This window comes from Puma concolor, chromosome E4 (assembly GCF_028749965.1).
Source record: "Puma concolor isolate L17-30 chromosome E4, mPumCon1.1.hap2, whole genome shotgun sequence".
Lineage (NCBI taxonomy): Eukaryota > Metazoa > Chordata > Mammalia > Carnivora > Felidae > Puma > Puma concolor.
This window is the reverse complement of record NC_141683.1, coordinates 1400157-1425763: the sequence shown is the minus strand read 5'-3', so window position 1 is coordinate 1425763 and position 25607 is coordinate 1400157. Positions and strand designations below refer to the sequence as shown.

The 25607-nt window shown below is 48.0% G+C and overlaps 1 protein-coding gene across 10 annotated transcripts in view; it reads left to right on the top strand.

Annotated features, from left to right (window-relative positions):
* ASH1L (ASH1 like histone lysine methyltransferase) overlaps positions 1–25261 on the top strand; it is a 196958-nt gene extending 171697 nt beyond the window's left edge. For 6 of the 10 annotated variants that reach the window (XM_086693033.1, XM_086693032.1, XM_086693030.1 and 3 more), the window contains 17 exons: positions 6157–6265; positions 6668–6832; positions 6992–7086; positions 8981–9138; positions 10237–10389; positions 13183–13237; positions 13320–13452; positions 15027–15275; positions 16125–16211; positions 16998–17088; positions 18089–18227; positions 18325–18497; positions 19641–19807; positions 21201–21241; positions 22168–22469; positions 22803–22890; positions 23226–25261. In XM_086693033.1, coding sequence (XP_086549159.1) covers positions 6157–6265; positions 6668–6832; positions 6992–7086; positions 8981–9138; positions 10237–10389; positions 13183–13237; positions 13320–13452; positions 15027–15275; positions 16125–16211; positions 16998–17088; positions 18089–18227; positions 18325–18497; positions 19641–19807; positions 21201–21241; positions 22168–22469; positions 22803–22890; positions 23226–23262 — 2242 coding nt within the window. In that variant the 3' untranslated portion in view covers positions 23263–25261. The other 4 variants (XM_086693031.1, XM_086693028.1, XM_086693029.1 and 1 more) reach the window with 3 other exon arrangements.
* Positions 25262–25607: the final 346 nt, after the last annotated feature.

Genomic DNA, 25607 nt, shown 5'->3' with positions numbered 1-25607 from the left:
TGAGGCGGGCTCTGTGCTGAGAGCAGAGAGCCCGACACTGGGCTTGAACCCACAAACTGAGATCGTGACCTGAGCCGAAGTTGGACACTTAACCAACCAAGCCACCCAGTCACCCTGATGAGCAAACGTTTCTAATGCATTTTATCTTGATAAACAAGCAACGTCTTGCAATACGAGTAGTACGTGATGCCCAATGTCACATGATCACAACTGAGCCAATGGTTCTGGAAATTCGCTTGATACATGAGTGCTTTGGATTACAAGCATGTTTCCAGAACAAATTATGCTTGCAAGCCAAGGTTTTACTGTACTTGGAGATGAATTAAAATAACACGGCACACCTAAACTTACAGGACACAGCAGAGGCAATGCTGAGTGGAAAGTTTGTAGGCATAAATGTTCACATTACAAATAAAAAAGATCTCACGTCAACAACCCAACTTTACCACTTAAGGAACGAGAAAAAGAACAAACTAAACCCAAAGCTAGCAGAAGGAAGGAAATCATGAACATCAGAGTAGAGAGAAATAGAGTATAGGAAAAACAGAAAGGAAAATCAGTAAAACCAAAAATTGCTTCTTCAAAAAGATAAAGTCAACAAGCGTTTGCTGGATGGACTCAGAATAAAAGAGGACTCACAAAATTCAGAAATGGAAGTGGGGTCACCACCAATTCTACAGAGATACTAAGGATTGTAAGAGAACGCTATGAACAGTTGTATGCCAAAAAATTGGATTACCTCATTGAAATGGACAGGTTTCTTGAAACACAAAACCTACCAAGACTAAAATCATGAAGAGACAAAAAAATCTGAATAAACCTGTAACTGGTAATCCGTAATGTTATGCGTAATCAAATCCGTAATCAAAAATCTCTCAACAAAGAAAAGCCCTAGAACTGATGGTTTCACTGATGAATTCTTCCAGACTAATGCCAATCCTCAAACTTTTCCAAAAAATTGAAGAGAAGGAAACGCTTCCTAACTCACTCTGTGAGGCCAGCATAGTCCTGATACCAAAGCCAGACAAAGACCCCAAAAGAAAACTACAAACCAAGCCAGTATGTTTTGTGAACATTGATGCACGAGTCCTCAACAAAATGCTGGCAAGCAGGATTTAGCAGCATATTAAAAGGATTGTATGCCCTGACCAAGTGGGATCTATTCTTGGAATGCAAGAATGGTTCAACATAAGAGAATCATAAGAGTTCAACGTAAGAGAAAGTGTGATAGGCCACATCAATAAAATGAAAGGAGAAAAAAAAATCCTTTCAATTGATGCAAAAAAAGCTTTTGACAGATTTCAACACCCCGTAATAATAAAAGCACTAAAAGGGCGCCTGGACGGCTCAGTCAGTTAAGCCTCCGTCTCTTGATTTCACCTCAGGTCATGATCTCACGGTTTGTGGCTTCAAACCCCACGTCAGGCTCTTCACTGACAGCGTGGAGCCTGCATGGGATTCTCTCGCTACCTTGCTCTGTGCCCTTCCCCTGCTTGCACTCTCTCTCAAAATAAACATTTTTTTTAAAAATAAAATAGGCATAAAGGAAAACTACCTGAACATAATACAGTAGTCCCTCCTTATCCGCAGTTTCACTTTGCTTAGTGTCAGTTACCAGTGGTCAGCCTTGGTCTAGATGCGGATGACCCTCTCTCTGACATATGGTCAGAAGGTCAGTAGTAACCTAACACTATGTGACAACGCCTCTATCATCCACTTCACTTTATCCCATCACGTAAGCATTTCATCATCTCACATCATCACAAAGAAAGGAAGAATAAAATAAGATAGAGGGAGAAAGAGACCACATTCAGTTAACTTTCATTAGAGTATATTGCTATAATTGTATTTTATTATTACTTATTTGTTATTAATCTTTTACTGTGCTAATCTATAAGTTAAGTTTTATCATAGGTATATATGTTTAAGGAAAGACATAGTATATTTAGGGCAAAGGACTTGAAGAGACATTCCTCCAAAGAAAAGAAACAAATGGTCAATAAGCATAGGAAAAGGTGTCCAAGAGCACGAATCCTTAAGAGCGCCACCTGACGCCTATCGTGTCGCTGCGTCAGAATAACAGAAAACAAGCGTTGATGAGGATGTAGATCAGTTGGTATCCTTTTGCAGCCTGTGGGGATATAAGTAGTATTTCCACTTGGGGAAACTCAAACAATTAAAAACAGAATTACCCTATGGCCCAGCAGTTCCGCCTCCGGCTGTTTACGCAGGATTGGAAGCAGTGTTTGGAAGATGTGTCTGCACCTTCGTATCCACAGCAGCATTGTTCATAGGCGGTAAACTGTGGAAGCACCCCAAGTGTCCCTCGGGGGATGCTGGGCCAGCAAAATGTGGTGCATACGTATGACGGAATTATCATTCGGCTTTACAAAGGAAGGAAAATGCACAATATCCTACGTCGTGGATATGGACCTTGACGTCATTATGCCGAGTTAAAAAAGCCAGGCACAAAAGACAAACACTGTACAATTCCACCCGCATGAGGCGCTCAGAGTCGTCAGCATCGCAGATGGTGGAATAGTGGTGAGCGGTGGGAGGGTAGCAGGTTGTTACACGTGGGGTGTTCCAGTTTTACAAGACGAAAAGAGCCATGAGCGTGGTTAGTGGTGATGGCTCTACAACAATGTGGATGTACTTAACACCACTTTTTATCTTATGTGTGTTTCAACACAACTTTTTAAAAGATGATAGTTTCAACAGCTTTCTATTTTTGTAAATTTTTAAATTTACATATTACGTAGAGACAGATTTTTTTCTTAGTATTTGTTTTTCAGAGAGAGTGAGTGGGGTAGGGCCAGAGAGAGAGGGAGACACAGAATCTGAAGCAGGCTCCAGGCTCTGAGCTGTCAGCACAGAACCTGACACAGGGCTCGACACCATGAGCCATGAAATCATGATTTGGGCTGAAGTCTGACACTTAACCGACTGAGCCACCCAGGCGCCACCGAGACACAGATCTTAAACGTAAATCACCACCCGTTTTTACAGACGTGGACACCCACACAAGCCACATCCTTACCGACATATAGAACATTTCCATTGTTTCAGAAAGTTCCTTTCTACCTCCTTAGAATCTCGCCATCTCAGAGGCAAACAGTGATGTGGTTTCTGTCACCAGATTCATCTTGCCTAGAGCCTGTTGCAGAACTGCATATGTATGTAGTCTGTGTCTGGCTTCTTTCAGTTAGAATAGTGTTTTTACAGTGTACCTGTGTTCACTACATCAGTGTTCTGTTGATTTTTATTCTGGGCTAGTGTTCCTATATATAAGTATACCACAGCTAGTTTATCCATTTTCCTGAACAGTTTTTTTCTATTGGGAAAGTTAAATGAACAAATTCCTTGAAAAAGCACACCTTACCAAAACGACACCAGAATAGATAAAAAGTCTGAATGTCTATGAGAAATTGGGTATATAATTAACAGTTGCTGACAAAAGAGCTTCAGGCTCAAATATCTTCATTGATGATTCTTATATATTCTTTTTTTTTTTTTAACATTTATTTATTTTTGAGAGGTAGAGACAGAGCACAAGTGGGGGAGGGGCAGAGAGAAAGAGGGAGACACAGAATCTGAAGCAGGCTCCAGGCTCAGGGCTGCCAGCACAGAGCCTGACGCGGGGCTTGAATTCACAGACCATGAGATCATGACCTGGACCAAAGTCGGATGCTTAACCGACCGAGCCACCCAGGTGCCCCTGATTCTTATATATTCTTAAAGAAGAAATAATGTCTCTACTACCGATATCCTATAAACTCTTGTACTTCATAAGGCTAGTATAACCTTCATCCAAAACCTAATAACAATGTTAAAAGAGAAAAAATATAGGCCAGTATCTCCCATGAACACAGACACAAAAATCCTGATTTAAATGTTAGCAAAAAAAATAAAATTTTAGCAAATCAGCGCTAGCAGTATATAAGAAGGTCAATACATCACGACTGTGTGGGGTTTACTCCAGGAATGAGAGGTTGGTTGGCTGGTTGAACATTCACAATCAGTGTAACTTAACTACGTTAACAGAATAAAGGCAAAAAATCATGTATCATCCCAACAGGAGCAACAGAAAAAAACATTTGATAAAATTCAGCAGTATTTATAGGGGCATCTGGCTGGCTCAGTCAGAAGAGCCTGCACATGTGCGTGTTGATCTTGGGGTTGTGAGTTCAAGTCCCATGTCCGGTATAGAAATTACTTTTAAAAAAATTTTGGGGGTGCCTGGGTCACTCAGTCAGTTAAGCATCCGATTTCAGCTCAGATTATAATCTCGAAGTTCATGAGTTCGAGCCTCACATCGGGCTCTGTGCTGACAGCTCAGAGCCTGGAGTCTGCTTCAGATTCTGTGTCTCCCTCTCTGTCCCTCCCCTGCTCACACTCTGTCCATCTGTCTCTCTCTCTCAAAAATAAACATTAAAAAAATTATTTTTGAAAATAACAAAAATTAAAAAATAAACTTTCGGGATACCTGGGTGACCAGTTGGTTAAGCATCCAACTTCAGCTCAGGTCAAGATCTCGAGGTTCGTGAGTTTGAGCCCCGCATCTGGCTCCACATTGACAGTGCAGAGCCTGCTTGGGATTCTCTCTCTCCCTGTCTGTCTCTGCTCCTCCCCTGTTTGTGTTCCTCTAAATAAAATAAATAAATAAATAAATAAATAAATAAATAAATAAATAAATAAAAACAATTCGATTCCCTCGGTTATTAGCTGTGTGACTTCCGATAAGTTACTTAACCTCTCCAAATAAATAAATAAATAAATAAATAAATAAATAAATAAATAAAACAATTCGATTCCCTCGGTTATTAGCTGTGTGACTTCCGATAAGTTACTTAACCTCTCTGCCTCAGCTTCCTCATTTAGAAAATGGGGGCCATAATACTGTCTAATAATAGTGTCTTTTAAAAAAAATTTTTTTTAATGTTTATTTAGTTTTGAGAGAGACAGAGACAGAGCGTGAGTGGGGAAGGGGCAGAGAGAGAGGGAGACACAGAATCGGAACCAGGCTCCAGGCTCCGAGTTGTCAGCACAGAGCCAGACGCAGGGCTCGAACTCACGAACCGTGAGACCATGACCTGAGCTGAAGTCGGACGCCCAACCGACTGAGCCACCCAGGCACCCCTAATAATAGTGCGTTTTTAATACTGTTGTTGGGAGGATTAAATAAGTACAGCAAGATGTTGTAATTAATTTAACAATCGCTCAAGTGATAGCTATGATTATTACATAAAGCATCTAGAATAGTACATGGTAGATCATTAGTAAGTTACATAGAATAGAACCAAAGAGTGACTCCTGTACAGGTGAGAAAGCTGGAGATCAGTAGGAACTATAAGTTTTACAGATTAACCATAAGAAATAATTTACTTGGGGCGCCTGGGTGGCGCAGTCAGTTAAGCGTCCGACTTCAGCCAGGTCACGATCTCGCGGTCCGGGAGTTCGAGCCCCGCGTCAGGCTCTGGGCTGATGGCTCAGAGCCTGGAGCCTGTTTCCAATTCTGTGTCTCCCTCTCTCTCTGCCCCTTCCCCACTCACGCTCTGTCTCTGTCTCTCTCTGTCCCAAAAATAAATAAACGTTGAAAAAAAAAATTAAAAAAAAAAAAAGAAATAATTTACTTAATAAGTAGACCTACACCATGTTTTAGAGGGACTTTGAATATCAAGCAGGAAACGTTAAGACCTATTCTCACTGACAGCATGGTCCGTGTTTTCCAGAAAGCTGACTGAGGACTATTAATCTGGCAGTGTTACACAGGCTGGACAGAATGGAAGCGAGATATTATACTGCAGAGTCTGGCCAGGAAACCTGGGTAATTGGACACAGAAACAAAGGCACATTTGAAATCAGCATACCCGTTTTTCTAGGGTTTAGGCAAGGTATTAAGAATCTCTACCTTCAGGGGCACCTGGGTGGCTCAGTCCGTTAAGTGTCTCAACTCTTGGTTCCGGCTCAGGTCATGATCTTGCAGCTTTGTGGGGTTCGAGCCCCCACAGTAGGCTCTGCGCTGACCCAGCAGAGCCTGCTTGGGCTTCTCTCTCTGCCACTCCCCCACTCTGCTGTCTTTCTCTCAAAATAAAGAAATAAACTCTAAAAAAGAAAACAAAGGCTCTCTGCCTTTAACCCTGTCCTTTTCTCTAGGTCTGTCAATGGAGTGTACCGGATCGGACTGTATGCTCTTAAAGACATGCCAGCTGGTACCGAGCTCACCTACGATTACAACTTCCATTCCTTTAACGTTGAAAAGCAGGTGAGCATCACGAGTCCATCAAGAGGGAGGTTGAGCGTCCTCACAGCGCCATCCCCGACACCGCCTTCTGTAGACGGCATTGACTTACGGCCGCTGTGAAGTGAATTGGAGACGGTGGTTCTCACCCCACTCACCGACCCCCTTGCCGGCTCTCCCTGGTCTCGGAACTAGAAAGAGACTGCCCGGTCGTGTTTGGTCCTCGGTCAGTTCTTGCCTAGTGAAGAAGTTTTCCCAAATTTTAATCTTTCCTTTCCATGGAAACACATTAAGTTTCTCCTCAGTTATTTTCCTCTGTATGAAAATGTCCTGATTCACACTGTTGGGTGCCCAGGTGCTCAGGACTTCTGTTTGAACTTGTAAGTGAACTGGCAGCCGAGAGTTCTCTTCTCTTTCCTTTCAAAGCAACTGTGCAAGTGTGGCTTTGAGAAGTGTCGAGGGATCATCGGGGGCAAGAGTCAGCGCATGAACGGGCTCACCAGCAGCAAAAGCAGCCAGCCTGTGGCCACTCACAAGAAGTCTGGACGGTCAAAGGAGAAGAGGAAGTCTAAGCACAAGCTGAAGAAAAGGGTGAGTCATGATCTCCTGGCTCTCTCCCCGAACAACTGCTTAGACGCGCTTACTGGCGGGAAGAGGGGCCGGCAGAGGGGCAGCCTCTTACAGCGGCTCTAACATTCTGCGAGGGGATTTCTCATCGGTCCTTCCCTTCCCGCATCTGATCCACTTTAGAGAGGCCACCTCTCCGAAGAGCCCAGTGAAAACATCAACGCTCCCACAAGGTTGACCCCCCAGTTACAAATGAAGCCGATGTCTAATCGAGAAAGGTAAAAAGGAGCTTTTCTTACCTTTGTGTGATTTGCTTGTCGATTTAGAAAATTAAGAAACATCAGTGTGGTTAAATCATTTCTTTTGTGCACGAGGTCTCCAGCCGGGAGTCAGGATATGTAAATTTGGGGTGGGGGGGGATTGTCTCTATTTTTCCGAATTTCTAACTGAAATTGAGCATTTCCGTCAAATATGATGGTAGGCAAACAGTGCGTGTAGTAGTCACAGCTTCCACGACTTAACGTTCACATTTTCATCGCTTGTCCCAGTTGTCACGGACATGTCAAAGTGTCGTTTACGTGCTCTCTCCCTCGAGGTTGCTGCGCCGGTGAAACCTACCACTGGATCTTGTCATGTGGGGAAAAAGGAACGTTTATTTCCGTATCACAATTTCAGGGGTTTTTCAATATTCTGAAAACTGACTATTTGGTTTCCGTTTAATCCTGTGTGTTACACATTAAAAACTGCTTATTAATTTGAAATGTTTAAATACTTTAAAACTTTGTTCAGGGGCGCCTGGGTGGCGCAGTCGGTTAAGCGTCCGACTTCAGCCAGGTCACGATCTCGCGGTCCGGGAGTTCGAGCCCCGCGTCAGGCTCTGGGCTGATGGCTCAGAGCCTGGAGCCTGTTTCCGATTCCGTGTCTCCCTCTCTCTCTGCCCCTCCCCCATTCATGCTCTGTCTCTCTCTGTCCCAAAAATAAATAAACGTTAAAAAAAAAAAATTAAAAAAAAAAAATTAAAAAATAAAATAAAATAAAAATAAAACTTTGTTCAGAGAAGGGTCACATGGGCTTCACCAGCCTGCCCGAGGAACCACGGCACAGAAAAGGTCAAGGTTCCCTGCTTTGTTGATACAGTAATAGAGCAGTGAAAAGGGTCTTTAGGGTCATTTACGCTCTTCCCTGTATTCAGGGGAGGTTTGTCCGTGTCAGAAGGAAGCCAAGGAAATATGTACGTCCTGGGTTTCAAATTGTCCTGGGACGTATTCTGCGTCTTCTGTGACCGTACGCTCCAGTATCTTAGAAAGTTCATCCTTGTTTATAACTTTACTGTAATTTTAGCCCCTTTCATCCTGTATCACTTAAAGTCATAGAAATTTTAAACCTCAGTAAAACAGAGATGATCCAGTCAGGTGGTTTTCTGCTTTGGCCGCATATTAGCCCAGGGAGCTTTGGAGATTCGTGCCGCCCGGGCCACCGTCAGACCACTTAAACCGTAATTTTCAGACGTGGAACCCAGGCATCTACTGATGCCTTCACAAAGCTCTTCAAGATACACCTGACTCGTCCAAACTTCGAGGTCTACGTGGAGGCACTTCACCTAACACATTCTGCCTGGTGTGTCTGTTGTAAATGCCTGCCTTTACCCCCCAGTCCAGTTCTCCCTGTAACAGCGAATCCTGAGCCCATGCTGCATTTTGGCGGCTTCATTTAGAATTTGTGCACGCACTTTGTAAATCTCTGCCTTCCAGTCAGGCTGTCAGGCAATTGATAGAAGTTTTGCAGCTTTTCGGTGGTATTTCGCGAGATACTTGTAAATAATACAGGGGAATGTTTTGGGACACCTGGGTGGTTCATTCGGTTAAGCGTCCAACTCTTGATCTCAGCTCAGGTCTTGATCTCCGTGTCATGAGTTCAAGCCCCATGTTGGGCACGCACTGGGCATTAAGCCTACTTTAAAAATATATATATTTTCTTATATGAATGTTTTATATGGGGGAAAAAAAGCCAGGATGCAAAACTGAATTATGTGTCCCCATATATAATTATTTTTATAATAGCTGGATTAGCTGATAATTATTCATTTATATCATCTTAATAGTGGCTTATATAGAGTAGACATGTAATAAATGCTTATTAAATGAATAAAGGAACTTCCTTCCTTGCTTACAGGAATTTCGTGTTAAAGCATCATGTGTTCTTGGTCCGGAACTGGGAGAAGATCCGGCAGAAACAGGAGGAGGTAAAGCCCGCCAGCGGGGATGTTCACTCAGCATCGCTGTGTACGCGCTGGAACAGCGTCTGCCGAGATGACGGGAACATCAAGTCCGGTAAGGCCTGTTCGTCCCGTGACACGGTCGCAGAGGAATCCCTGCAGCTCCTCTCCAGCGTTGTATTCAAAGATTCTTTTCAGTCTACACCAAAAAAGTTAAGACCCCAACATACGAGCATCAGTCCACAATCAATCACCCGTCAATCTCAGCCACGAGTCTGTGCCCTGGGGGATAGGAAGACACCCCCTCACCAGCTTCCCAGACACTTGCCCGCAGCCTGAGCGTTCCCAGACTTGTGATAGGCAGTGGGTCTTCTGTCTCCCTTCCTGCCCGGAGAATAACTTGCACACAGCACATAGTGACGCCGAGCGCGGGAGACGGTGACAGCAGTGTGAACTTGAAGACTTTCCCCCACGTTCAGATGAGCGTTCTACACACAGACCTTGAGATTCCTTTATGCTTCTTGAGCGAATAACCTAACAGCACTCCTGAGTTCAGGTCTGTCATCCAGAAGAGACTGAAAACAGAGAAACTGGCCTCTCCAAGCACCCTTCCTAGGTAGAAATACCGTTCAAAAGCTCACGCTCCCCTTTGAGTCTTTCTTTCTGTCCCTCAAAAAGTAGACCCATTATGCATGGTGTGTGGGGGAACGAGACAGATTTAGAAATTTGCCTTCTATCCTGTCAATAATTTGATTGGCATCAGTTCTCTGAACTTACGTCCCACTTAGGTCAGATCTTCTGATAATAGTAATTACTTCCCGAGGCTTTGTTACGGGTCAAGCCCTGAGCTAAACACGCTAAGAGCGCTATCTCAGTCTGCACAGTTCTCTCATGAGGGAAGCCCTACCACTATTCCCACGTTGCAGTCAAGAAGCTGAGACACAGAGTGCGAGTAACTCACCCAAAATCACACAGCTAGGAAGTAGGGCAGCCAGCGTTCAAACACAGACCCATTTTGAAGCAGAGAGTTTGCAGCTGCTGTTCTGTACAGCATTTGGCCACTGAGATCAGGCCCCTCTAACTCGTGTTTCCTGACATTCTTTAAGAAGGGGACAAAGAACTTCGTGATCACTAATCTATCTGACCACTTCAAGGACAATAGAGCAAACGGCAAGAATCTGTGGGGGAACTGATTTTCACTTGACCCTTGCAGATGTCTTCATGACCCAGTTCTCCGCCCTGCAGACAGCACGATCTGTTCGAACGCGACGGCTGGCAGCAGCTGAGGAGAACATTGAGGTGGCGCGGGCAGCCCGCCTTGCCCAGATCTTCAAAGAGATCTGTGACGGCATCATCTCCTACAAAGGTGACCACGTCCACCCCGAAGGCTTTCTCCTCCTCTTCCTGTACAAATCCTGTCTCTTACCCTCACCCGAGACACCCAAGATCAAGAACAATGGACGCTCAGGGCTAGGGGTTCAGGAGGTGACTTCACTCTTCCTGGTCAGAGTGTAGAATTCATAGGAGTGGCTTTCGTCTTTGGGGAGTGCTGACAGGGTCTCATTCCTTGATCGCCTCTGTCAATCCTTGGTATTTATGGAATTCTACCACAGCTAAGGACTACATTCAGGAATCACATGTCTTAGCTGTAGAACAGAAAGGACCAGTCTCTGTCTTGGATGTAATATTCCTGAATGACACAGTGGATTAGCAATCCAAGGAGAAGGGTGTTGTGAACATACAACATCAGTGTTTCTTAACCTTGTTTTTTCAACTTTTTTTTTTTTTTTTTTTTTTTAAGTAATCTCTACTTGGGGTTGAACTCACACCCCTGAGATCGAGACCCGCAGCTCCACCAACTGAGCCTGCCAGGTGCCCCCTTAAGCTTTTTTGATTGACCAAAAGACCTTTGAGAGTCTAATAAAAGCTGTGGACTCTTTCCCCAGAAAAATGTATAACTTTGCATGTATTTTGGAGAGTTCACGGGCCCTGGCCCCCACATTAAGGAAAAGGACATAAAGTTGCAAGAAAATTACTTTAAAAGCATTTTCAGGCAAACACTTTTATCACATCTTTCCTCTTTCAAGACCTCTTTTGAGTAGTATGTGTTGGGGGCGACCGTGGGGAAGGAGAGTTTTTAACTTGGGGAAGGTAGTTTGGTAACATTCGTGACTTTTTCTGACCAGGAAATTTGGAGATGTTTAGAATGAAAGATTTTAGGGACATCTGGGTGGCTGATTTGGTTAAGCGGCCAACTTGATTTTGGTTCGGGTCACGTTCTCACTGTCATTAGATCGAGCCCCTCGTTGGGCTCTGTGCTAGATGTGGAGCCTGCTTGGGATTCATTCATTCTCTCTCTCTCTCTCTCTCTCTCTCTCTCTCTCTCCCTCTCCCTCTCCCCCTCTCTCTCTCTCCCTCTTTCCCTCCCTCTCTCCCTCCCCATCCTTCCCTGTCTCTCCCCTTCTCCCCCTCTCCCTCTCTCCTTCCCTCCCAACTCCCCCACTGCCCTCCACTCTTGTGAGCACTCTCCCTCAAAAAAATAAGCAAAAGGAGAGAGTTTGACAAATACTTGCAGCTTTTTGTTATCAGTTTGGGCCTATTTCTCCCTCTGTCTCGCTAGATTCTGAGGAACTTCGCTTTCCCTCTCTTTTTTCTCAGTCCATTCCTTAGCTCCATGTTTTAGTGGCTCTTTGCAGTTTTGTTAACCTAAGGATATGGAGAAGAAAGGGGGACCAGCCTGTCCTAAGATTTAGTTTTGTGGCACCTGTTCTGTTTCCATCCCCAAAAAGTCACACCCCCTTTGCCAGCCAGCCCTGCCTGTTGGGACGTGAGTCTGCAGCCAGCGTGTCTGCATGTCCCCACCTTCTGGGCAGGAGACAACAGGCTGTTTCTCTTTAGTAGTTGCTAGAAAGAAAGGTGGTGAATGAAAGTCCCTCAAAAATTAAAGATGGAAATAGAAAAAGTAAATAGCTAGTAATACCATATGACCCAGTAATCACACTACTGGCATTTACTCCAAACGAAAATTCTAAGTAAAAAAGATAGGTGTGTCCCTGTGTTTTTTGCAGCATTATTTAGAAGGGCCAGGATGTGGGAGCAGCCCAAGCGTCCACCCATGAATGAGTGGATAAGGATGATGTCGTAAATACACACGGTGGAATATTACTTGGCCATTAAAAAGAAGGAAATCTTGCTGTTTGTGACAACATAGATGGACTTAACAGGGCATTATGTTTAGTGACATAAGTCAGACAGAGATTTCACTTGTGTGTGGAATCTAAAAAGCAAAACGAGCAAATAAATAGATTCTTAAATACAGAGAACAAACTGGAGGTTGCTGGAGGGAGAGGGTGGGGGAAGATGGGTGAAATAGATAAAGGAGATTAAGATTTGCAGTTGTGAGATAAGTAAGTCCAGGGGCTAAAGACTGCGGCCCAGGGAGGGTAGCCCCCCAGGGAGGGTAGCCCGTAGTCCTGCAATGACGTGTGTGGCCACCTGTGAGCAACAGGTGGCGTGTGGCATCATCAGATCACATGTTGCATGCCTGGAACCAAGACAGCATTCTGTGGTAACGAGTCTTCAGTAACAAAGTAGAATTTTTAAAAAGAAAGTAGGTAAGGTAGGTAGCAGCCCCACAGGTTGAATTCTGTTTTCATGATCTGGAGAAACCGTGTTATAAGGAAACTGATTCCAGGAAATATTCACTATCAAATTATTCCAAATTATTCACTATCTGGAATTTATTTGAATCCACACCAACAGAGTAATATTAACAGTGGGCCATTGACAGGAACTAGAAAATATTTGGGGGTAAGACGTTCTTTGCGTTAGTAAAACGTGGCGAGCGGGGAGTTGCCCTGAGCAGCTGGCTCTGCTGTGATAATTTCCCATCTCTCACTCCTCATAGAAGGTTGTTCTCCTTATCCAGCTAACAGGTGTGGCATTTCAGGCACATCTCCCTCATCTTCACATTCCAGGTAATCCCGAGGTGATCTTCCCTGCCTCGGTGCCCCCATTCCTGAAATGTCCATGGCCACCCTCAAAACACACTTGGATTTTTTCCCCCTAACTTTTAATTTTGGGGATCCTATTTTTTGGCCCGCAGTTAGTACTGGCCTCTCTTGCATCATGTAGCCCTGAAACCTTGCCTTCTCTGCAGATCCTTCCCGACAAGTCCTGGCCGCGCCCCTTCTGAGCCTCCCCCCGAAGAAAAAGTAAGTTCACAAATTGGGGAATCATCTGAGTTGTAGACGGGTGCCGAGCGCAGCGGACTGATGCCCTGCCTTTGTGCCCCAGGAACGCTGATTATTACGAGAAGATCTCTGACCCCCTGGACCTGGCCACCGTAGAGAGGCGCATCCTCACTGGCCACTACAAGACCGTGGAGGCTTTTGACGCCGACATGCTCAAGGTCTTTCGGAATGCTGAGGTATTTTCCCGGACTTCAGACGTGCATTCACAGTTTTGAAGAGAACTTTTCCAGAAGTTAAAGATTTTTACCCTTTTATCAAACTAGATTTCTGGCTACAAAATGCAACAATTTTTTTTTTTTTTTGAGAGGGAGAGAGAGAGAGCGTGCACTCCAGAGCAGGGGAGGGGCAGAGAGAGAGAGAGAGAATCCCACGAGAGAGAGAGAGAGAGAGAGAATCCCACGCAGGCCTGTCAGCACAGAGCCCAATTTGGGGCTGGATCCCCACAACCCCAGGATCACGACCTGATCCAAAATCAAGAGTCAGATGCTCAACCGACTGAGCTACCCAGGCGCCCCGAAAGGCAACAGTTTTTATTGAATACCCTCTGGGAAAGGGTTACAGCGTACTCAATATTGTAGAGTCTCGTGTAATAACGACACTGATGTTACCAGAATGGAAGGTTAAATTATACTCCCAAAAAAGAAATTTTTGTAAAAGCCTAATTTAGTATTGAATGTTTGTATCACATAATACGTATTGCCTTACCACACTTAGGTTGTCTGTAGTGTCTTTCCTCAAGACACTAAGTGTATGTGAAATACACAGAAATATGTACAGTACAGTAAACCAAACTAAATCCTACGGATGGGATTGAGGGGTGTTAGACCAATGGTTGTAGAATAGCCGATGCTCATTGAAGAGAAGGTGACCTCGGCCTGATTTAAAGGAGAGGATGGAGTATTGTAGGGTACGTAGGGATGGGGAGGATTCTCAGTGATTTTAAAATACCTTGGGAATGGGGCGCCTGGGTGGCGCAGTCGGTTGAGCGTCCGACTTCAGCCAGGTCATGATCTCGCGGTCCGTGAGTTCGAGCCCCGCGTCGGGCTCTGGGCTGATGGCTCAGAGCCTGGAGCCTGTTTCCGATTCTGTGTCTCCCTCTCTCTCTGCCCCTCCCTCGTTCATGCTCTGTCTCTCTCTGTCCCAAAAATAAATAAACGTTGAAAAAAAAATTTAAAAAAAAAAAATAAAAATAAAATACCTTGGGAAGGACCAGGAAGAACAAGGGGCTGCGAGGTACGGGAAGAACCAAGGTGGAAGGCAGAAACGAGAGAAAGACGGGTAGGAGATAGATAGCTCTGTCTGGAATTACAACATGCTTTCTGCTGAAACCCATGCGCGTGCAGAGCTCACGGCTCCGTCCCTGGCACGTGCAGGTGCAGGACAGAGTACGGGCTCTGCCCGCTGCCCCCACGACAGTTGCTGTGTTTGCCCCTGATGCGCAGTGAGGCCTGTGGCCGAGGCGGGTGGCGGCGGCAGCGTGAATGGGAAACCGTCTTGCAGATTCTGACTTGAATTCATGTTAGTTGATATTTGATGGAATTGGAAATCCGTTAACCAGAGCGGGAGGATGAAACTCCTCCTGCCTCCTCAGGTTTGTCCGAAGGGAGCTCTTTGCCCACCACGGGGCTCCGCCTCCCGGCCCCGAGGAGAGGACTCGAAGCTGTGCTGTCAGCCGGCCAGCCGCCCCCTCCAGGTACACGCTTGAGCCCCGCTGACGAGCACATGCGTTTCTTTCCTCTGCTCTCTTCAGAAGTACTACGGGCGTAAATCCCCCATCGGGAGAGATGTCTGCCGCCTGCGGAAGACCTACTACAACGCCCGGCACGAGGCGTCGGCCCAGATCGACGAGATCGTGGGAGAGACGGCGAGCGAGGCAGACGGCAGCGAGGCCTCCGTCTCCGAGAAGGAGAACGTGCACGAGAAGGACGACGACGTCATCCGCTGTGTGTGCGGCCTGCACAAGGACGAAGGCCTCATGATCCAGTGTGACAAGTGCATGGTGAGCCCCGGGGGCCACAGGCCGGGGCCTCGGCCCTCGCTGCTCCCAGATGACCTTTCTCCTGTCTTCTTCCTCTTTCCCGTTCTCCTTCCCGCTTTCCCACCTCTCCGTCCCCCTGCCCGGGTCTTGGGGAGGCCGGACCCAGGGATTGTGTGGGAAGGAGCTGTGCAGAGCAGCGCTGCCCCCTGTGGCCCTGACGCAGGCACAGCGAGGCTCCGCGCTTGCCGCCTTACCAGATGGGAAGGGGGCCACGAGTGGCACACAGGGTGGTCGGGAGCCCGGGATTAGGCCACAGCACGGAGAAACGCTGCGCGGGGCGCCTGGGGGGCTCGGTCCGTCAAACGCCAGACTCTTGACTTCGGCTCAGGTCATGATGTCACGGTCTGTGGGATCGAGCCCCGCGTCGGGCTCTGTGCTGACAGCATGGAGCCTGCTAGGGATTCTCTCTCTCTCTCTCTCTCTCTCTCTCTCTCTCTCTCTCTCTCCTCTGTCCTTCTCTCTCTCTCTTTCTCACTCTCTCAAAAATAAATAAAAACTTTAAAAAAAGAAAAAGAAACATTGTGTGACTAAGGCCTCCGCAGCAGCCGGGTCACGGCTGTGTGCTACTCAGTAAGTAGTTTGCTTCTATAACCCTACGTCCCTCTGTTCTCTGTCCAGCTCCACATTTTATTTGCCCGGGTGTGTGTGTGTGTGTCCTAAAGCGATCGGTACATGTATGTTCACACACATTCACATCCCTTAGTTCCTGTTTGACTTCACCCTGTCCCACTGTTTCGTTTCGTTATTCTTTGCCCCCGGCCCTTCTCGGTAAGTGTAAGGCCCCCTCCCAACCGCACTTTGTCCCCACAGGTGTGGCAGCACTGTGACTGTATGGGGGTGAACTCAGACGTGGAGCACTACCTCTGTGAGCAGTGCGACCCAAGGCCTGTGGACAGAGTAAGCTGCCCTCTGGTGACAGTCTGATCGGCAAGCGGGCCTCCTACCTGCCCTGCTCCTGATGCACTGACTTTCCTTTGATAAGTTACCCAACCTCTCTGGGCCTCAGGTTCTTACAGTTTACCCTGAGGGTAACAGTTCCGCCCTTTCCTTTCTCAAGTGTGTGGTCAAAGGGGAAATAAAACACTCAGAAACCTGCGGAAGGAATGGTGCTCTATAAACACTGTCTGCTCTCCATGAAAAAAGTACTTGTGAAGTCCAAGCTCAGTACTCTAAATACCACTTAGGTTAAGTAGTGTTTAAGTGAAAAGAGCATGGAGTCCGAGTCCACAGGGTTAGTCTCAGTCCACTTTCCGGGGGAGGCGGTGGGTTGAGTGACTCTCCCACATTACCAGGTGGGTGTTTGTCTTGTTCTGCTCTGTGTGTGCATGCGGTCTCGGGCTGCTCTGTAAAGGGAAGCGTTGTGGGCCGAACGTCTTCGCGGCAGTGTCGTCATTCAGAGCGGCATTTCCGTGCTGCGAGGGACGCACTGCAGAATGTCTGGCTTCCCCGGCACGTGGCTTCTAAATGCCAGCAGCTTCCCTGCATCACTGTGACACTGCGAGCGTCCCCCTCACGCGCTGTCCCGCTCCCGTGGGGCCCAGGGCAGCCGCACAAGCTGTGCTCCATGCAGTCAGTCGGGAACGCACGGCCTTCGCTTTCCCGGTCCAGTAGGGTTAGAATGGAGACCAGTAGGCGGGACGTGGCAGTCACGGCCCTGACCCATTGGCTTTTCGTCCTTACCAGGAGGTACCCATGACCCCTCGGCCCCACTACGCCCAGCCCGGCTGTGTCTACTTCATCTGTTTGCTCCGAGATGACCTGTTGCTTCGTCAAGGTGCGTACACGCGAGCTGGCCCCACCTTTCCTCGCAGCAGGACTGTCTGCCGTCCACACAGCACTGTCACCACACAGCCTTGCGTGGCCACAGAATACAGCTGACCCTGGAACACAGCAGGTTTAGGGGCACCAGCCTCCCCCCGCCCCATGCAGTCAAAAATCCACGTATGACCTTTTGTTTTTTTTTAAGTTACTGTATTTATTTTGAGAGAGAGCACAAGCTGGGGAGGGGCAGAGAGTTGGGGGGGGGGGCTGTGGGGAGAGAATCTCAAGCAGGCTCCACACCCAGCGCAGAGCCCGACTCAGGGCTCAAACCCGTGAACGATGAGACTGTGACCTGAGCCAAAATCGAGAGTCAGACATTTCATTGACTGAGCCACCCAGGCACCCCTAAAAAATCCACATGTAACTTTTGACTCCCCAAGAACTCTACTAATCGCTTTTTGTTGACCAGAGCCTTCCTTACTGATAACATAGCCCACTAACCTATATTTTGTATGTTACATGTATTTATATACTTCATGCTTACAATAAAGCTAGAGGAAAACAATGTTAAGAAAATCGTAAGGAAGGTTTTTACAGTACATCTACAGTCCTGTACCATATTTATCCAAAAAAAAAAAAAAAACAACTGCATTAAATCAACCCTGTGCCATTCAAACCATGTTGTTTCAAGGGTCAACAGTATAGGTTTTATTTCCTTTAGTCCTTCAGCTTTATACATTTCCCCTCCACAAAATAAAGTGAATCTGGAGAGACAAGGCTGTCACGAAGCTAGTTTTAGGACTTGGGACAAACACAACAGGATCCAAGAGCTGGGCACGCTCCCTCGTGGTGTCCTCACAGTCTAGCATGGACGATCTTCCCCACGAGACTGCGGCCGTGCTCTTTGTACCCGTTGTTTAGATTTTACGTTCTCCTGGGTGGACCTGGGTGGGACCAGTGGACGCCTGGCAGAGCTCATGCTGGCCTCGTCTAACCTCTCCTGTGCCTTCCAGGCGACTGTGTGTATTTGATGCGGGACAGCCGGCGCACCCCTGACGGCCACCCCGTCCGCCAGTCCTACCGACTGTTGTCACACATTAATCGAGACAAACTTGACATCTTTCGCATTGAGAAGCTTTGGAAGAATGAAAAGTAGGTGTTGGGGTCTTCGCTGTCTCCTTCCAGCAAAGAGCTGAATACTTGCCAGGGTCTTGCCAGTTGACTGACCCTGACCCTCTCTCTGCCCTAGAGAGGAGCGGTTCGCCTTTGGTCACCACTATTTCCGCCCCCATGAGACCCACCACTCCCCCTCTCGCCGCTTCTATCACAACGAGCTGTTTCGGGTGCCACTGTACGAGATCATTCCCTTGGAGGCCGTGGTGGGGACCTGCTGTGTACTGGACCTTTACACGTATTGCAAAGGTGAGTGACCCGAGCTGCCGAAGAAATGACCTTCTGTCCCCTGTTCCTCAATCTGCAGCTGCCACTCCATTCTTCTTGTCTCCGTGTGATGAAAAGAGTCCTCAGGCTAGCTGTGAAGCTTGGGAGAGCTGAACGTTACATCGTTTCTTTCTTTTACCTAGTGCTTGGTACTCAGTGGCTGTTAATTCCTAGCCCCGCCCCCCCCCGCCTTTTACTTATTTAGTTAACATTTCTTCCTTAATATCGCGTGCTCAGCATCCCATTAGTATTGTCGGAAGGTATGTTCTTTCACCCGCCCACTCCAGAGTCCCCAAGGCCATCAGCAACTCTGGACATTAAACAAACCAACCAGAAAAGTGCAATGCTTTTATGAGCTCCATGGCCAACAATGTAGGCTGTAGAGTCAGTCCATTTTCAAATCCCAGCCCCACCACTTGTTACTTGTGCATCCTCGGGCAGTCACTTAATCTCCCGGAAGTAGGGGCTAGCCCCTGTCACAGCATTCTGTGAAGATGAAGTGAAATGACACTCTACGAGCACTTGGGCCAATTGGGCTCCCGGTGTGAGCTCCCACGTGCTCACCTGTCTCTTCCAGGCGCTCGGCTGCCTCACCTTCTTGGTATCATAGCAGCGTTGGCTGCTTGGGGCCTGTGGTTCTGGGGACTGTGTCCCCCGGTTGTGAAGTGTTTATTTCCAGGGGCACCCGGCGGGCTCAGTTGGGGTCATGAGTTTAAGCCCCACATGGGGCATAGAGAGGACTTAACGTAAATAAATATTTACTAAATAAAATGTTTGTTTCCAGATGTGCTCCCTTCCTTTACACCTTTATACCTGCCCTTCTTCTCTGCTGACATCCCCACACTCTGCTCTGTCTTCTCTGTCATCCTGGTGGCTGTGCTCCCACATTCCTGCAGCACCTGAATAAGCTGCCCATCTGGTACCTTCCCGCCCTGTCACACACCCACACACGCACCCATCTGGGGACTCTCCTTCCTTCTGCAGTCACCAGATGCCTCTCAGAATTGCCGTAACGTCCCCTCTTCACGGTCCCGCTGCCCTCCCAGTGGTGTGGTGTCATCTCTGGGCAGCTCGGGGAGAAGGGAGGGAGACAGGAGGGTTCTTTAGCAGTATTTGCACTCCTAGGGAGACCCAAAGGGGTGAAGGAGCAGGACGTGTACATCTGTGACTATCGGCTCGACAAGTCCGCACACCTGTTTTACAAGATCCACCGGAACCGCTATCCCGTCTGCACCAAGCCCTACGCCTTTGACCACTTCCCCAAGAAGCTCACTCCCAAAAGAGATTTCTCGGTGAGTCTCCGTCCTTCCACCTGTCCGTGTCCAGGCCGCGCAGCTCACGCGTGCCGCTCTGTAGGGTGGGGAGCCTGCTTCCTCATCTTGTTCCTCTGTCCCGGACTGCGGGAGCCGGGCAGTTGGGATTTCTAAACAGCATAAATACATTTCTACATTTCTTCTGCATTTCCTGCCGTGGGCTGTTTCTCAGGAGTTGTTGGCTTCCGTGTTACAGTCGGGTTTCCCTCTTTTTTCTTTCTCACCTCTTTACAATCTTAGCCCTTGAGCCCCCATCGTTTGTGTTGTGTTTTTCACATCCATAATTTTTTTTTTTTCAACGTTTATTTATTTTTTTTGGGGGACAGAGAGAGACAGAGCATGAACGGGGGAGGGGCAGAGAGAGAGGGAAACACAGAATCGGAAACAGGCCCCAGGCTCTGAGCCATCAGCCCAGAGCCTGATGCGGGGCTCGAACTCACGAACCGCAAGATCGTGACCTGGCTGAAGTCGGACGCTTAACCGACTGCGCCACCCAGGCGCCCCATCACATCCATAATTTTAAGAAGTAGAGTTAGCAAACCCAGAGAAAACGTCAGTGAAAACAATTCAGTGGTTTTTCCTAGTATCTCTGCATTGAAAATGTAAGACACCATCATTATATAAAATGTGAAAACTACAGAAGCATTAAGAAAAAGTTGTACATTATCCCACTGCGCAGAAAATAATGGAGTTATTAACATTTTCATTTTCTGCCTTTCTCCTGTGTTTTTTCTTTCATTGTCGTGAACATACTCCTCCTCCATACGGTTATTTTGTGCCATTCATCTTCCCACAGAGGCTTTGGTTGTCCCCCCATCTACCTACTAAAATGAGACCCAGGACTAAGCTCCTCATCCTTGACCCTGCTTTCTGCGGGCTTGTCCAAAACCATGGCCATCCTCGTAGAATGGTTAGAAACCGTCTAGCCAGAAAGCAAGCATTCATGCCCCTGCTTTTCCTATTCTTGTTTTTGGATACCTCTGAACAGTATTTTATATTCTGCCCGCCTCTCATCTAGACTTCTTTGGTCTTGCTTGCTCAGGCAACAGCTCACAGGTTAGCTTTGAAGCCCCAACTTTCACTACTTAAACATCAGGATGGGACAGACAGGACTGGGAGTCCGTCCCTCGTACTGTCGTCGCGGGCTCACGAGACCCCAAAACCACTGTAGCCTACAGACTGATGGAAGTACTGAACTTCAGACCTTAAGACCCAGCCGCCCGGCCCTCACCCAGTGAGGGCCTCAGCCCTGTGTTTTCTTCCTGTTTCCTTAGCTGCCCCCCTCCCGCTCCTTGTCCTGAGTTGGCCCCGGGCTGCCTGGTCCAGCCTCGCCAGCCTCTGACATAGACTTACCACTTCCCTTTCTTTGCAGCCGCATTACGTCCCAGACAACTACAAGAGGAACGGAGGGCGGTGAGTCCCATGGGGACGTGAGGGGCCTGTAGGAGGTGGCCCACGGCTTGGGCAAGGGGACCGCCATCCACCCGCTCAGCCATACCTGAGGATAGGGAACCTCTGACAGGGTGGCCCAGGGGAGGGCCTAGGTGACAGGAGGCACGGTCTCGTCACGGAGCTGGAGTCAGGGCAGGGAGGGAGGCTCACAAGGAACAGGAATAGAGAAGGAGAAGATTTGGGACAGAACTCTAGACAGATTCAGAAAAGTCCCTTTTCAAGGTTTCTGCGAGCTTTTCTCATTACCCGAGGTGTTCGGTTCCTGGGACCTCAGTCAAGGGCGTGCTGTCAAGCCTCTGCAAGTGCGGGGTTTTGCCGAGCACTGTGCGCATGTGGCTCTGATTTGCCCTGGTTTTGTGCATGAGATGCTTGTTCTGGGAGAAGGGGCACCAGAGGCCTTCCTTCAGTTTCCTTTTCTGTTGAATGGTGGCCTGCCACCCGCTGTACCGACATCATGGCTTCCCCTGAGGGGGACGTTCCTAGACCGCACATGGGGGGAGGGGGGGTACGGGAAAGGAAATGCTCCGTATGAAGTCTTACTGGAGTCGGACTGTGGGCCTCACGGCGCTGGGCCAAACCTCGCTATGCTCACGACGCAGTCAGAACTAGCTAAGCGGTGTTACCAACTCTGCTGTTTGTGGATTCCTTGGATTTCCTGAAAGAAGGAAATTATATTTTATAATTAGAAAACAGATTTCAGAGAAAGGTGGTGATTTGTGCAAATAATAATAAAGTCACAGCCAGCGCCAAGACTCCAAGAGCTAGACTCAGGGTCTGAAGCCACCTGAGGTGCCTCCCCACCGCCCCACCCCCGCCTCCCCTCTGCTCCCCTTCCCTCCCCAGTGCCCTCCTCAGCCTTAGTCTAAATTCCCACCTCTGCCTCACAGGTCCTCCTGGAAGTCTGAGCGCCCAAAGCCACCCCTAAAAGACCTGGGCCAGGAGGACGATGCTCTGCCCTTGATCGAAGAGGTCCTGGCCAGCCAGGAGCAAGCCGCTGAGGAGATGCCTGGCCTGGAGGAGCCGGAGCGGGAGGGGGCCGCCGCAGAAGCGAGCGAAGGCGAGAAGAAGGCGGAGGAGAGCAGTCCGGAGCCGGCGCCTGCCTGTACCCCTGAGGAGCGACGGCACAGCCAGCGGGAACGACTCAACCAGATCTTGCTCAATCTCCTGGACAAAATCCCCGGAAAAAACGGTAAGAAGAGTCAGGCTCATGTCTCGGGTTTAAGAGAAAGGGGAAATGAGTGTGGAGAGAATGGAAAAGAACAGCTCACGATCACTTGCCCGGAACGGAAAGTATCCTGTGAAAACCTCGCGGTTCTTTTGCGGGCCCGCATCCTGTTGCGTGTTGGGAATGGATCTGCGGGTGCGGAGACGGTCCCCCGGAGAACTTCCCTCCCAAGCAAGGCCCGACGCGTTCACAGGCTGGAAGAGGAGTCCCTGGGCTCCAGTGTCCTCCCTCCAGCTCAGATGTGGAGGGAGGAGTGGGGGGCGGGGATTCGATGAGCCTCCTTGGTTCTGTTTTCAGCCATCGACGTGACCTACCTGCTGGAGGAAGGATCCGGCAGGAAGCTCCGAAGACGCACTTTGTTCATCCCAGAGAGCAGCTTCCGGAAGTGAGCCTCAGAGGAGGAGGTCAGGCATCCGCCGTCAGTGTAGCTAACAGTCCTGCCTCTTGTTCCGAGTGTAGACAGGGGTGGGAAGGGGCCGTGTCGTTGGCATCAGGTACTTAATAAACCTTGAAGCTAGCGGAGGGGGAGAGGAAGGCGCCCGTATAAACACTCCCGTTTAACTTGTTTTCCTCTCCGTTGCTTCGCCCTGAGGGTTCGAGATGGGAGGAGGACAGCGCACACCGGGGGCGGCCATGGGGGTGGCCAGAGTCTTGGTACTTTTATAGCACTCGCCTCTCCCTCCAGCTTGGGTCTCTCTGTGTCATCCTCTGACCCCACAGGCACTGCTGCGAAGCTGCTTCCTGTCCCCAGGTGTAACTCCCCGTCGGCGGGAGGGGGTCCCTACCCGCCCCGGGCGTCCGTTCTCTGTGGGCTCCAGGAGCTACCCTAGAGACCTACAACAGAAACAGCTGCTGGGGCCTCTTTCCAGATGGATCCTTGACTGGGAAAGTTTCTCTCTCCTCGTCCAATCAGGTCCAAGTAAAACGTGAATTGACAAGTCAAAGCACTTGTATCTGCGGCCCTTCTCCCTCCCTCTCCCCCCCAGAATGTAACCACGGACTAGGGAAGGCCCCCATGGGGTCAGCAGGGCACAGAACTCATTGTGATGATTTTTGTTTTAACTTCATAACCTGCCCAACCTATCTTTTTCTAACGAGAAGGCCAGGCCCCCGCCAGCGCCTCACCTGTGCCGTTCGCGCGCTGTGGCTCTCGGGCGTCTGCTGTGCCGCGAACGGACGTTCGTCTCGGAATAGCCTCGTCGTAAAACCTCCGTACGCGTGGACCCTAAACCGCCCCCCAAAGTCACTACACAGACTGTTGAGCAGTGTTCACCTAGCAGAGTATTTGTTGTGAGTGTACATTAGCGACTGAAAACACTACTCCTGTTTTCCTCATTGTACAGTTTTCAGTGTCCACCTCTCAGAGACCATGCTTGCCCACCCGCCGGCCTGGGGCCTCCGCCCTCCTGACGACAGCACAGGGGGGAGGGCACGGGCGTCTGCTTCCTTCCCAATCTCTTGGCCAGAACTTCCCAGACGATACTGTCTCTTTAAAAACGAAATTTAAAAAGCTTTGCTTTGTTATCTTCTCAGACATACATATGCATATACGTTTTAGATGTTCTTATAAGAGAAAAGATGGTTTTTAAATGTGCCAAGTTGTGTGTGTATATATATATGTATGTATGTATGTATATATATATATATATATATCTGCCGCGTGACTAGGAAGCAATACAGTAGTAACCCCGTCCCATTACTTTTCTCCAGTCCCGGACCAACGCTGTCCTAGCTGCACATCTCCCCCGATGACGACGCTCTGACTTGTTTAGGTAGAAACATGGACACCTTCCATTCCATTCAATCTTTTTTTCTTTTTCTCCTTTCTGTGTCAATCTTGAGGAAAAAAAAAAAAAAAAAACAAAGAAAAAAAAAACAAAACAAAAGAGACAGGGGAAGCCAAAGATCCCCTTGAGCAGAGAAAAAGCAGAATAAATATTTTATTAAAGAAAAAAGAGAATTAAGAAACTAGTTTGGAGTATTTTCTTACTGTAGAGAGGCACTGTACGTTACGACAAGACCTGGGTGTGAGGTACTCACGTGTGGAGCTGGGAACGTCGCATGTCCAAGGCCCGGTTTAGTGGCTTCCTTTGGTTTTCGTTGCAGGGAGCTGGGTGGGAGGGAGGTGGGAAATAGGGGCACTTTGGGGGGGGGGGGTCTCCTTTTAGTCAAAAGCAGGAAAATGACAAGAAAGAGATTAAAATTCAATATTTCCTTGAATAGTGTTAAACACTAAAATTTTAAAAAAGACGAAAAAAGAAAAAAACTTTGTAAAATGTGAGAACAGAAGCAAAAGACACTACGCTCTGTCATTTTATCTTTCTTTTGTTGAAAGACTAAAAACTGAAATGTTTTTTAGACAATCAAATGTTAGGTAAGTGCAAAAACTTGTTTTTTCTTACTGGTGTAGAAATTAATGCCTTTTTTTATTTTTCGGTTATTTTATAATAATGAAATAAAAAGAACCCCCTAGCTGCCAGGCGGGTTTTGGTGTTTGAAATGCGGGGCAACGCACTACATCGCTGCGAATAGATCCAGAGTTAGTCTGCATGTCTGTAGGCCGTGTGATTGCGGAAAATATAAATGCTGCTAATATATTTCCTTTTTACAAAAGCATATCTAAATAGATGATTGTTTTGATGTTAATCTTTGTAAATTATGTATTACCAATTTTAACATTGGATGTAATTGCAGAAAAAGCTTGCATCTCAATCCTTGAAAGTCTAGTATTAAATGGAAAAAACTTTTCCTAACAACAGAGTGGTGAGCGTGCCATTCTTTCCCTCTTCCCTATCCTCCTCTATCTTCCAGGATCTTCTGCCTGTTTCCAAAGAGGTCTTTTTCACACCGCAGCACCAGCATCCTGGGCCCCCCAGGAGCGCACTCACCGGTGCCGACTCCTAGGTGAAGCCGTTTCCTCAACATTGGGATCTTTTCGGTCTGAGCCCAGCCCAACCAATCAACAGAACGATCGTTTCCCCTTCTGTCCTCTGCGCACATGCACGCACACACACGTGGCCTCGTTTGATACTCCCCACCTCCAAGGCTGGCGACAGTAACTTCAGGCCACCGTGCTAGACCGTGTCATCAGAAGCAGTCGAC